Source organism: Postia placenta (genome assembly GCF_002117355.1).
Source record: "Postia placenta MAD-698-R-SB12 unplaced genomic scaffold POSPLAscaffold_8, whole genome shotgun sequence".
NCBI classification, from domain to species: Eukaryota; Fungi; Basidiomycota; class Agaricomycetes; order Polyporales; family Adustoporiaceae; genus Rhodonia; species Rhodonia placenta.
The window spans coordinates 1,258,224-1,271,157 of record NW_020169839.1 but is presented as its reverse complement, the minus strand read 5'-3'; the positions used below and the strand labels follow the sequence as shown (position 1 = coordinate 1,271,157).

The window sequence follows — 12,934 nt, the reverse complement described above, 5'->3', positions numbered from 1 at the left end:
CCAGAGGAAGAAGACTATTGCGGTTGAATATCGGCTTATGCGTGCCTGACATCCTGATTGAATAAATGTTTTAGCCTGAGAGTTGCCAAGGTACTGTATCCTCCAGCAAAAAGCTTATGAAACGTGTTTCTTCCGTATGGCCAGATAGAAGCTGTCATAGATACATTGTAGTCATTGATATCAAGTCGAGTTCAGTCAATCATTTTTTGCAAGGTTGCTGGGCTTGTAGTCGCCGAACGCAGTAGCTTGACTCATTCACAGAATTACGTGTCCCAGCACCGGTTTGACTGAGGAAGTTGAATGTCACAGTGAGTGTCACTGACACACTGTGACCCAGACGGACGAAGGGTCACCATCTCCGACGTCCTTATCGACTCTTGTAATTCTACCACAGTACATATACACTGGCAGCCGGTCGGCTTCCTGGCAGCTTTTAAACGCTCTCGGGTTACGAATTTCTATAGTAGCGCTCTGTGATTATGCAAGGCACTGCTCAGCGGATGCGTAACGGATCCATTAAAGAGATCTTACGGCAAGGCAACGGTTCTTTTCACTCACGAAACGTCAGGTGGCCAACACAGCTTTGAGTATTTCATGATTCGACTACACACATCCCATCCCCGTAGCAGACTGATCGAAGACTCTGATGCTCTGACTACTCTAGGCCGAAGACCTGGAGTGATCTGTCTGTTCGTGTCTGACAGCTTTCCGCGTCCTTGCGGTCGGGTGTTTTCTTTTCTGTACCACTCTGGAATGCTCACAAGACCTCCCTTGTTCAGTATAAGGCTATCTACTCGGCGTTCATCAAGGGAATGTCCGGTCAAATCACAAGCTCGATGACACGGAAGCCGGCGGGACATCCTCACCGGGCGAAGGATTCTTGCCATCATCCTGATACGCTACTCGTTCCATATGGTACCAAAGTCACATCATGTCCGCCCAGGAACATCATTCACGATGTCGCTCATAATGCGGAGGCGCACAGACCCTTCGGCGCGGTCTACCATAGCCTCCTGGGAGTAGCTCTGGATGCTGTTCCTATAAAGCGGGGAAGGGGAGAGACAATACGCCGTGGTCCAGCTAGCTTTCCTCGGCGGGATGTTGCTCACCACGCGCCTGCTCGCGGTCCTTGCTCTCGTGCTCTGCGCTACAGGTGCTCCCTCTACCATTTCTCCCCATGTCGTCCATGAATCTCGCAGTAATGTTCCCCGCGGTTGGGCCCCCGTACGGCGCGCCGAGCCGACCATGATCCTGCCTCTCCGCGTCGGTCTTGTGCAGTCTAACCTGGAGCACCTGGAGGACTTCGTCATGGACGTATCTCACCCCGAGTCATCCCACTACGGCAAGCATTGGTCAGCGGCGAAGGTCGCACAGACATTTCGCCCCACGAAAGAGTCCGCCGATACCGTACGCGCGTGGCTCGTCGAGAGCGGTGTCGACCCGACCTCTGTTCGGGTGAGCGCGGGCGGTGGTTGGCTCAAGGCGGACGTCACGGTTGAGCAGGCGGAGAGTCTGCTGGGGACCGAGTACCATGTCTACCAGTTCGGGGAGGACGACAGCAGGGTGCACGTCGCGTGCCACGAGAAATACCACCTTCCTGAGCATGTCGCGAAGCATGTCGATATCGTGACGCCAACGCTACATTTTGACGTGAAGCCAAAGCTGGGCGCACCCCAAGAAGTTGCTCTCGACAAGCGGGATGGCGTATCCAGCGATGTCAGTGCGCACGCGGTTGGTCAACCTGGATTCGGCGTCAGCTTCCCCAAAACCACGGGAACCATCGGGGTATGTGGCTGTCCATGCTTAAAATGGCGCCCGTCTTATCACTTGCTTCTAGACGATATTTAACGAGCTAGAGAACTGCGACGAGCAGATTGTGCCTGACTGTCTTCGCGTCCTTTATAGCTTCGAGTATATTCCTTTCGCCACTGATAAGAATTCGATCGCGATCGGTGTGTGTATCTCCATCCCTTCGTGCTAGACTACTCACAGGAGTTGCATGCAGTCGAATACACGCCGCAAGCGTACCTCCCGGGCGATCTTGATCTTTTCTTCGGTAACTTCTCGCCCAGCCAGGTTGGCCAGCGGCCAGTCCTAGAGAGCATTGATGGTGGTAGGTATCTTGCCTGATTGCTTTCAGCAGGTTGTGAGACTGAACGGGCTTGGATCAGGCTATGACCAAACCGAATATGAAGGCTTCGGGGAGAACGGCGAGTCCGACTTGGACCTGCAATACTCAATGTCGCTGGTGGGGCCTAAACAGACGGTCACCCTGTATCAGGCAGGCGACCTCTATGAAGGCATGTCTTCGACTTCTTGTCTGTTCGAGACCATACGCAAACATAACCTCTGTTCACCACAGGCGCCTCGTTCGGCAACCTCCTCGATGCACTCGATGCCTCATACTGCACGTTCGAGGGCGGAGACAACCCGGAGTTTGATGCAACGTATCCCGACCCTTACGGTGTTGGTTATGAAGGTGCGTCACCCGCGTTTGGACGCCCCGATCTATGTCCACGCTCCGCTCATGGCGCACATCCCAGGGCCCGAGGATTGTGGAACTGTTACTCCAGCCTATGTGATGTCGACGTCGTACAGCTATGATGAGGTCGAGCTCACGCCAGCCTATGAGCAGCGGCAGTGTGCCGAGTATGCAAAAGTAAGCACGACGTTTTAGTATCCAGCCAATCGACTCTGAGAAAAGCTGGTAGCTCGGATTGATGGGTACAACGATCCTGTACTCTTCTGGGGACTATGGTGTCGCTGGTAATGGGGGTATATGCCTTGACTCGGAAGGCTACGAATCATACGATGGCACGGTCTTCAATCCCTCCTTTCCAGGCACGTGTCCTTACGTGACTAGCGTTGGCGCGACACAGGTCAACCCCGGTGCATCGGTGGGTGTTACTCAGCATGTTCGATTATCATGTTCTAACGTGTGCATCGCTTGCCAAGGTGTACGAGCCAGAAAGCGCGTGCGAGCAGGTGATCTACTCCGGGGGTGGCTTCTCGAACGTTTTCGCCATGCCATCCTACCAGAAGGCCGCGGTCGAGCACTACATGGCCACCTACCCTCCTTCGTACTCCGACGGAACCTACAACACATCAGGCACTTCTCGAGCATATCCTGATATCGCTGCCAATGGGTAAAGTCGGCCTATATGCCTAGATGCTGTCCAGTGCTCAGTATATTCCGTAGCGCGAACTACGTCGTTGCGATCGACGGCGAGTTCAGTCTCGTGTATGGAACATCATGCTCGTCGCCTGTCTCGGCATCCATCTTCTCCGCTATCAACGACGCGCGCCTGACCATCGGGAAGGGTCCTATTGGTTTCATCAACCCGACGGTGCGTCTCATGGCTTGCTAACACAGTGGGAATCTACCTGACTGGGTTTGCAATGCAGATATATACTCCTCTCTTCATGGAAGCATTCAACGACATCACCACCGGGAACAATCCAGGCTGCAACACGAACGGGTTCTCTGCGGAGCCAGGTTGGGATCCTGTCACTGGCGTAGGCACGCCCAATTTCGCCAAGCTGGTCGGGCTTTGGCTGGCATTGCCTTAAATCGAATCCTCGACTTGAGATCATGTGTACTTGGTCGTGCGAGGGTCATATTGTCGCTGAAGGACAAGTAGAGCCACGGTTTACACAGTAATGTTACATAGCGAGCTCGCGGTTGTACAATTGCTACGATTATTCAGGAACCGTCGCTGCTTATCGCGCGCGAAGGTGTCTCAATCACATTGGACGTCCCTGGCGTAACCCGTGAAGTCTCGAACGAGAGAAGCAAATCACGCAATAGTCGAGTACACTGTATCCCATGGCCATCATGAGGAGTTATCTTTTACAACAGCCAAGTCATTTAGGCTTTACCTGGACAACATGCAACAGGGGTAGCAGTGTAAATCAGCCCTGCGTTGCGACAGACATTCGCTAGTGAAGCACGCAATAACAGTCCAGGTTCAGAAGTGAAGTCGCATGATGGACGAGAGAACAATCAGAACACAATACAGGCAAGTATCCAACTATAGCCAGACATCGTGTAGGTCTACATATGAGCTACTGCCATTAAACCAATCAGCCCATTTACGCAGACGCAGAGGCATTACGACTTGCTCGGCGTTTGGCTGCCTGAATCGCCCTCAGCTGTACGACAAGATCATGCCACAACGAGTTATCACAATCGTCATCGTCATTTATCATCAGACGGCAACGACTGGTCTTCAGGCAGGGGAACAGGCGATCTAAGAAGAGTGCTAGAGGGCGTGCAGGGCCCTGTGGGTTGGAGAATAACGTGCGGAGGACGCGCAGCTTGTGGCTGAAGGTTGAATAATCTTCCAGATCCATGGGCACGTTAGACGTGACAACGGGAAGCTTGAGGATCCGCAGGTCGGGGCAGTATCGAGCGAAGGGGACGAGAGCATCGACGGGGAGACTGTGGAGCATCGACGCCTCCAAATCATAATCTAGGCTCAGGATGTGGGGCCATGCCCTGGCCATACGCTGCACGTCTTCCGGTTCGAGGTGATTTGAACTCATACGGTCCTGCAGAGCGACGGAGAGGCGGCGGATGTTGCGAAGACCGAACAGAGGCGGAAGGAGGTCGATACAAGGAACGATCGCGTGTATATGTGGGAGCCACACAACAATGCGCAATTTCCACAGGGATGATGAGCATTTGGCCACCATTGTGTCCAGACAGCGGCAACAATTCCGGACCAGGTTCGGATCGTCGTCTTCGACAGAAAAACATAAGGAAATATTCTTTAGAACAGGTGTATCTATGGCCACAAAAAGCCCCCTCAACCTTGCGGGGGAGTCAGAGAGATCGAGCTTATTGAGTGCAGCGAAGCGACAAGGAGGATGGTTCTCCGCTGTCGTAATGTTACAATCATGCAGCGCCAGGTCTTCCAAGTTCTCGAGGCAGGAAAGGGCCCTTAGAATCGCACCATCCAGACGTCCGCAGGCTTCGCATAAGTCCACACGCCGCAACGCATGCCAGTGTTCGAACGGCACTTGGAGACAAGATAACGGGATGTTCTGCGTGTAGATGACTTCGACAGCTGGGGATGTTTCGACCAGAGCGCGAAAACACCCGTTGAGTGTAACCCAGTCCGCAGGATCCGGCTCTTCATCTCTAACAGAAACACAGTAATGCAGCTCATGCAAACGGTTGCCGATGATGGATAGGATATCGTATTCGAGGGAATCTCCCAATATAGCCTCTACGTTCTGGAGGAGAGGCATATTTCCGTTGCGCTGTGATAGCTGTGAGTAAGTGTCTGAAGATATCCAATCGAACGGTCCAAGGATACGGTGGATCCGTCGAGCGTAAGTCTGGATCTGGCCCAATAGCGATCGCAAGTCTCTCCGGCTAGATACTAAGGATTGTGCATAAAATTGAGTCAAAAAGAGGTGACACGACTAAGATACTGACGTATGTTCACTGTCTTGAATTCTTTAGAGGAGGTAGGAGACGGAGGAGATTCCGTATATCTTCCATATAGGCCCGGAGCGCATCAAGGGCTGGGCTCTCAAATATCTTGCAAACACGAGAGGCACGACTCAACGCGCGTTGATTCACTTTCAGCACATTCCATGGTGTATCCTCGTCCGAGGCCAGTTGTTGGAAAACGAGGTGGAGAATGTCGACAATCTGCAGTGCTTGATGCATTGGGCCAGCGTGGTAGGCTGATTGTGGGTTTCCAAGGGGAATACGAGTGCGACCAGAACGACTCGTGTCTGGGAAGGGGGCGGAATCGGTGAACTGGCAATGAAGATGAAGACGAGCAGCCACAGCAGGCTGTGGCTGTGAGGCTATTGTCGCGTGACATAACGCGTCCGTGACATCAAAAAGCGATCTCATGGTAGTATCTCATGATCTCTGCATTCATTATCATACATACAGTATTAGACAAATTTTCGTTCAGGCTCATAGAGTCGCGTATCTGGAAGTACGGAGAGATGTAAGACGCACTCGACACTCGAGGACGGTTACGCCAAACCAACACTCACTCACGGAATGTCAGCTAGCCGGCACAGCTCTGATGTGAGTGGAGCGTCCTCGTGCGAGTAATTTAATGCGGTGACGACTTTGTAACAGGATCGCCAAACGTCTGCGTAAGATTGACATTCTTGCAGCTGATATTTCTGATTTCCGTGACACTTGAGGTAAACCTCGGGACTACCGGAGCAGGTAGAGATGACTAAAGCATATGTTGGATTGCGGAAATTGACCAGAGGACGCCTGCCATCAATTAGTCTGTCTCGTTGCTCGTTCCATGAAGTTTGTTCCATACGGCACCGAACCCATCACGTCAGCTTAGGGCTACCCGCTTGCGAAGTACTGCGGAGACGCCCAGATCCTTCGCAACGGTCTTCGCTAACTCCTGGGAGCAGCTGAGTCTGCGCCTCCATATATAGCGAGCATCGAGAGGCCGCAGCATTCCATCAGCACCATGCTGCTTTCCACTCCTTTGTTCACGGTCTTGACTTTCGCGCTCTGCGCTACAGGTGCTCCCTCTGTCATCTCAGGCTCTCCTCGCGTCGTCCATGAATCTCGCCGGAGTATACCCCTAGGATGGGCCCCTGTACGGCGTGCCAACCCCTCCATGGTTCTACCTCTTCGTTTTGGTCTCGTGCAGCCGAACTTAGATTACCTAGAGGACTTCGTCATGAACGTGTCGCACCCCGAGTCGCCTAATTATGGCAAGCATTGGTCGGCCACAAAGATCGCCCAGACATTCCGCCCCGCGAAAGAGTCTATTGAGACTGTGCATTTATGGCTTGTCGAGAGCGGCATCGATCGGGCCTCCGTGAGGCTCAGCCAGGGCGGCGGGTGGCTTAAGGCAAACATGACGGTGGAGCAGGCGGAGCGCCTGCTACAAACAGAGTACCATGTCTACCAGTCTGACGAAGAGGGCGGTGGCCAGCATATCGCATGCTACGAGAAGTACCACCTGCCCGAGCACATCGCAAAGCATGTTGATATTGTGACGCCCACACTGCATTTCGATACGAAGCCGAGGACAAGCGTGCCCCAGAGGGTCGACATGGATAAGCGGGATAGGCCAGTCAATGCACGATCATTAGGCCAGCCTGAATTGGGCGTCAGCATCCCCAAGACAGCGGCAACGGTCGAGGTAAGCCGTTGTTCATGCGCAATCCGCCTATGCTTACGATCCACCTCTAGACTATTCACAAAGGGATAGAGAAATGCGATGAACAGATTGTACCCGATTGTCTTCGTGCTCTTTATAACTTTGCATATACTCCCGTGGCAACTGAGAAGAATTCCATTGCAATCAGTTTGTACTTCTTACTCGGAATGCTGTTATGCTCACACACCTTGCATATAGTCGAGTACAACTCTCAAGCATACCTTCCCAACGATCTTGATCTCTTCTTCGCCAACTTCTCGCCTAGCCAAGTCGGTCAGCGCCCCGTACTGGATAGCATCGATGGCGGTCGGTGTCACATTAGCTTAGTCTTGACAAGTCATGGCTAACCGAGGTTGATTTAGGCTATCTCCAAACCAAGGAACAAGATGAATCTGTTAACGGAGAGTCAGACTTGGACCTGCAATATGCGATGTCGCTTGTGGGACAAGAACAGCCCGTCACATTGTATGAGGTTGGTAACCCGAACGAATGTACGTATTCAGCGCTATGTCCAGAACGATGCACTATCTCCACCTGCGTTCGTCATAGTTGCTTCATTCAACAACCTACTCGATGCACTCGATGGCTCGTATTGCACGTTTGAGGGCGGAGATGACCCTGAATATGATGCGATGTATCCTGATCCGAGCGGGAACGGCTACGAAGGCAAGATAATATCTGCGTCCAGGCACCCCAATCTCCGCTCACGATGAACATTATAGGCCCCGAGGATTGCGGGACCGTCACTCCTGCATATGTAATGTCGACGTCGTACTATTTCGACGAGGCTCAGTTTACACCAGCCTATGAGCAGCGACAGTGTGCGGAGTATGCGAAAGTGAGCCCAGATACTGTCTTACCCAACTTGTCGATTTCACAAGTGAATTGTGTAGCTCGGCTTGATGGGCACAACCGTCCTGTATGTCTCCGGGGACAACGGTGTTTCTGGCGGCAATTTTCAATGCCTTGACTCAGAGCGCCAGTCATCTAACAACGGCACAATCTTCAACCCTTCCTTCCCCAGTACATGCCCCTACGTGACAAGTGTTGGAGCGACGCAGATCAACCCCGGTGCATCGGTAAGTAACATTTAGTACATTGTAAATACATACGTCTGAAACGATGCGTCGCTCGTCAAGGTGTACGAGCCAGAAAGCGCATGCGAGCAGGTCATCTATTCCGGTGGTGGCTTCTCGAACGTTTTCGCTATGCCATCCTACCAGAAGACCGCAGTCGAACACTATCTGTCCAACTACCCCCCGCCGTACTCCTCCGCGATATACAACACTTCTGGAACATCTCGAGCATACCCTGATATTTCCGCTAATGGGTGAGCATTTTTTCACGATATTGCAACTGCTCAAGGTGCTTAAAACACGCTTCAGAGCGAACTACCTCGTCGCGATCGACGGCAACTTCACTCTCACGTATGGCACCTCGTGCTCCTCGCCTGTCTTAGCGGCCTTCTTCTCGGCCATCAACGATGCACGTCTAGGAGTAGGGAAGGGCCCTATTGGGTTTATCAATCCGACCGTATGTATGGCGAGTTCTCTGGCATATGGAGCGCTAATATACTGTTCACGGGACATAGATCTATAGCTCCGCATTTGTGGAGGCGTTCAATGACATTACAAACGGGAGTAACCCTGGATGCAACACGAGTGGGTTCTCTGCAGAGCCTGGCTGGGATCCTGTTACCGGTGTGGGCACGCCTAACTTTCCCAAGCTCCTCGATCTTTGGCTGGCGCTGCCTTGAAGATCCCTCTATGCAGCGTTACCGCAGCGAGCAAGCTTGGACCAATAGAAAGTTATGCTATATGGACGATGTCTTGCGTAATCAGGACTCTAGTCGAGTATGCTCGCCACTGGTACCACAATAATGCACTTCGAACAGCCATAATGGCTCAGTCCATCTTGATGCCAACAGTATGCGCGTGATACGTCAACTCATTTCGTATGTTGTTCCTCGCAAGTATATGCTACATTTCGTCACAGGTGATCTCTTCTTACCAGCTGACCCTACATGAGCTTACGCGATAGCCGAATACATCTTAACTCCTTCGCAAAACAGTCCTGCATCGTGTAGACACTCTCATTACTACAATTTGGTCATTTTTACGTCGTGGGGTCGATGAAAGGAGGACCATACTTCACTTACTAAGGTTTCGTGAGAATCGGCGATCGTGGGACAGACGAAGCTTGCATCGGGTTTGCTTAAGAGAGAGCAAGCGAAGAGCACTTTGGACCCCGTGCACTTCTCACGAGACGTCCCCGCATCACATAAGTATAGCGGGCGGGTACCTTCGACCATTATGTCCTAGTGGGTTCATCATGTTCCTACAGATTGTGACTTCGGTTCTTGCGACAGGTCTTCTCTATGCTTTGATCTCAGTTTTGCAGCAGAACCGAACACTGAGCGCTAGCTTGCCGCCTGGTCCACCGGGTCATTGGCTGTTTGGGAATGCTCCGCCAAGGGCCTTGTAGGCTCTCGATTATCTCATGGCATGTGAGGAAGCTGAATAGAGCCTACTAGCCCGTATCGGCACTTCGCTGAACTCACCGAGACATACGGTCCGGTATTCACCTTGCGCTTCGGACGTAGGATCGTCTGTGTGATCGGGAGGTACCAGGTTGGTGTGAACTCAGGCACCATGGACTTGTTCTGCGGATATGACTTACACATACATTTTAGGCTGCTGTAGACATCCTCATGAAACACTCAGCAGAGACCAGTGACCGCCCCCGCAGTGTCGCAGCTAATGAGATCATGAGCAAGGGACACCGTGTCCTGATGACCCCTGCCGGCGAGCGGTTGAAGAAATACAGGAGGTAGGTCTTGATTGAAACATGGGTACTGCACGTGTGTGTATTCATGGCTTTCCCAGAGCGTTGCATGCCTTCCTTCAGCCTAGCTCTTCCGCGACATACAAGCCCATGCAATATAAGAATGCAAAGAACTACGTTCTGGATTGTTTGCATGACGGCAGGCATCATTTGTACCATGGTAGAAAGTTCGGGCTTCATCCGTGCAAGCGCAGTCTCAATTAGCGGACACTAATGAATGCTTCAGATACGCTGCCAGTGTGGTCATGTCCGTCGCTTATGGCAAGACCACACCCACCTCATACTCAGATCCCGAAGTACTCCAAATCAACAAATCCCTCGCTCGTCTGGGCGCTGCTCTCAAACCTGGAGCTTACCTCGTCGATACGTACCCCATCCTGAAGTACTGTCCGGGATACGCGTCGCACTTGCGGCGGTACCGAGAGGAAGAGCTGGCACTAATAACGAAGCAAGCGAATGCTGTTAGAGAACTGCTGGTAAGATCATTCGAATGCTCCAGACGTACAGGTTCAGATGGCCTGTCCTTGTAGGCAAAGGGAGAAGCTCCGCCGTCATTTACTGCGTACCTCATTGAGAACCAGGAGCGCCTGGGGATATCGGACGACGAGCTAGCCTACTTGTCTGGGGCTATATTTGGTGCGGGATCAGACACGGTAGAGCGAAACGTTGTATCGTCCCCCTTAGTAGGTCCTCACTACATGACTGATAGACTGCGGCTGCGCTTGGTATAATGACAATGGCGGCCGCATGCTACCCAGAGGCTCAGGCCCGGGTGCAGGCCCAGCTGGATGAGGTGGTTGGCCGTGACAGAGGTACGCCTTCTGCAGATAAGTCTTGCGGGGTGATTATCAAACCTGTTTCACTAGCTCCGACCTTCGAGGACGAAGACCTGCTTCCCGAAGTCACCGCGTTCGTTCTCGAGGCTTACCGATGGCGGCCTGTTAGTGCCGGAGGCTAGTCGTGTCAATGGGCGGCTGTTCTATAAAACCTCATCAGTCATTTTCCAGGATTTTCGCATAGAGCTACCAAGGACGTTGTCTGGGTGGGTCTACCACTCAGCCATCTGCATCTCATGGCGCTGATACCAAATTCCGGCTTATAGAACGGCTATGTGATTCCTGCGGGTGCTGAGATCATAGGAAACCATTGGTAATGCTACATCATTGCCCATCGCATGAGCTTTTGTCTCACATATCTCCTGCGGCAAGGGCAATCTCGCGTGACCCTGAAGTTTATCCCAATCCGGAGGACTTCAAGCCGGCGCGCTGGCTGAACGAACATGGGCGTATTCGAAATGACCTGAAGTTCATTAATTTTGGCTTCGGACGCAGGTACGTTTCTGTTGCTATATCGACGTTGTTAAAGTCTGAAGATAATTTGTGCTCTCTAGGGTGTGTGTAGGGCAACATGTCGCCGATCAGTGAGCACGGTACAATCATTGCAAGCACTCAGTCTGAACTTAGCTTTTATGACTCCAGATCCCTCTTCATCAACACTGCGCTGGTCTTGTGGGCTTTCAGAATCTCCCAGGATGCTCAATGCCCAATCGATACCTATGCCTTCACGGATACGGCGAATGTTCACCCTCTACCGTTCTCACTTCATTTCGAGCCGAGAGTGAAGGATATGGAGGCAATGCTGGGCGCGCAAGCGGAATAAATTGTTAAAGTTCGTCCGAGACCCGAAGCGAGAACGATCAACAAAGATATATCGCGTTTGTCTGAGCTCTGTCAAACGCGTAATGAACATACAGGATGGCTCGCGCAAAGTCTGCGAGGTACTACAAACAATGCCAAATACGGTGGCATGCGCTCGCCACAATCTCAAGTTCCAACATAAATATCCTCGAGATCCTTGTGATGCACTGTTTAAGATGCACTACGTTGTATCGAACATGCCTTGTTACTTTGAGTGGGGGGAGAGTTATTTGGATTGGCCAAAGAGCATCGCGTGTCGAAAACCCGCTAGCGGAATATCAAAGACGAAGCATCTATGACATGCGTCAGATCCTCAAATATTCGAAGCTGCTCTTTCCTAAATGAGGGCTCGGACATAGCAATGACTACACATGCCAGGAGATTGTCCGCTGCAATCTCCATCCTGGGTTGCCGAACCAGCTCGGCCATGTAAGCATCTTCCAAGGTCGTCAAGACATTTCGTCGGTCGCGCTGTCGATAGCTATGTAGACACGCGCCAACAACACCAGCTAAGTTTACACCAGAGATATTCCTGTAATGAAGAGAAGCGAAAATGGAGAGGGGAATACTGAGCAGCGCTCTGACCCATCTGCGGAGACTTGGTCTGTCTTCCATGTGTAATGTACAAGAAAAGCACTTCGATGCTATCAGACGGTGGATTCATCACAATACATTATCAGATCCTGATACAGCGGTCTCATCGTACAGCTGCTATGCCACTCCACGGAGCGAGTAATGTGCCAGAGCGACTTCGTCATCGATATCTTCCCACTCATTTATATCGGCAGAGGTCGACTGAAGATCGTACCGCGAATGCCCTAAATCCTTAGACCGGCTGCTATTCACTCCACTGGGTGTGCGCGAGGAAGCCTTGCGGCATACTCGCCGCCCGCCTTTGGTAGACGAAAGCCTCGAGCGAGTGTGGGTAATTGCCTGTCTTCGTGACGCCTTAGAAGCAGGGCTGTGATAGCCGGTCTGGTCTTGCTCAGGCACCGCTACCTTTGCAGAAATAACACGTGTGTAATCTTCTCGGAGCAAGAAATGCGGGGAAGATAGTGGCGGCCATGTGAGCTTCGCATGATCATCATGACCTGGATGTGGCGCAGGGATCCAGATTGTGACGGGTGAAACGTACGTATTCTCATGGTCGGCATAGGCCACCAGGGTGATTGAGGTCGAAACAATGGAGTCTTGGCGCATTGGACGAGGCGCACTGTTTAAATCTGT

General features: G+C 52.1%; 4 protein-coding genes across 4 annotated transcripts; 3 read left to right on the top strand and 1 right to left on the bottom strand.

Annotated features, from left to right (window-relative positions):
• The first annotated feature begins 697 nt into the window (after positions 1-697).
• Positions 698-3,749, top strand: POSPLADRAFT_1040138 (hypothetical protein). Its single transcript, XM_024477685.1, has 11 exons — positions 698-721; positions 780-1,785; positions 1,838-1,952; positions 2,006-2,113; positions 2,172-2,300; positions 2,363-2,479; positions 2,544-2,659; positions 2,712-2,897; positions 2,956-3,146; positions 3,200-3,347; positions 3,406-3,749. The coding sequence occupies exons 2-11, from the start codon at positions 1,099-1,101 to the stop codon at positions 3,568-3,570; spliced, it is 1,962 nt and encodes a 653-aa protein (XP_024338451.1). The 5' UTR covers positions 698-721; positions 780-1,098; the 3' UTR covers positions 3,571-3,749.
• A 343-nt stretch (positions 3,750-4,092) lies between these two features.
• Positions 4,093-5,680, bottom strand: POSPLADRAFT_1046944 (hypothetical protein; the record flags this gene model as incomplete). The annotated part of the gene is made up of 3 exons (XM_024479164.1): positions 4,093-5,349; positions 5,427-5,430; positions 5,454-5,680. 3 exons carry the CDS (start codon positions 5,678-5,680, stop codon positions 4,093-4,095), a joined length of 1,488 nt encoding a protein of 495 aa, XP_024338450.1.
• An 800-nt stretch (positions 5,681-6,480) lies between these two features.
• On the top strand, positions 6,481-8,922 carry POSPLADRAFT_1066234 (hypothetical protein; the record flags this gene model as incomplete). Its single annotated transcript, XM_024482052.1, has 11 exons — positions 6,481-7,148; positions 7,199-7,313; positions 7,365-7,472; positions 7,529-7,598; positions 7,621-7,661; positions 7,716-7,832; positions 7,889-8,004; positions 8,060-8,245; positions 8,306-8,496; positions 8,552-8,699; positions 8,758-8,922. Exons 1-11 carry the CDS (start codon positions 6,618-6,620, stop codon positions 8,920-8,922), a joined length of 1,788 nt encoding a protein of 595 aa, XP_024338449.1. The 5' UTR covers positions 6,481-6,617.
• A 575-nt stretch (positions 8,923-9,497) lies between these two features.
• Positions 9,498-11,669, top strand: POSPLADRAFT_1046942 (hypothetical protein; the record flags this gene model as incomplete). Its single annotated transcript, XM_024479163.1, has 13 exons — positions 9,498-9,646; positions 9,700-9,796; positions 9,859-9,995; positions 10,052-10,177; positions 10,237-10,486; positions 10,541-10,663; positions 10,720-10,822; positions 10,877-10,963; positions 11,018-11,052; positions 11,113-11,159; positions 11,219-11,341; positions 11,401-11,430; positions 11,489-11,669. The coding sequence occupies 13 exons, from the start codon at positions 9,498-9,500 to the stop codon at positions 11,667-11,669; spliced, it is 1,488 nt and encodes a 495-aa protein (XP_024338448.1).
• Positions 11,670-12,934: the final 1,265 nt, after the last annotated feature.

Bases quoted from the DNA above. Each gene is read 5' to 3' on its own strand.
- POSPLADRAFT_1040138 (XM_024477685.1), top strand. From the start codon at position 1,099: ATGTTGCTCACCACGCGCCTGCTCGCGGTCCTTGCTCTCGTGCTCTGC. The intron at 2,480-2,543 runs GTGCGTCACCCG...CGCACATCCCAG, and splicing joins TTACGGTGTTGGTTATGAAG to GGCCCGAGGATTGTGGAACT. The intron at 3,348-3,405 runs GTGCGTCTCATG...TTTGCAATGCAG, and splicing joins TTGGTTTCATCAACCCGACG to ATATATACTCCTCTCTTCAT.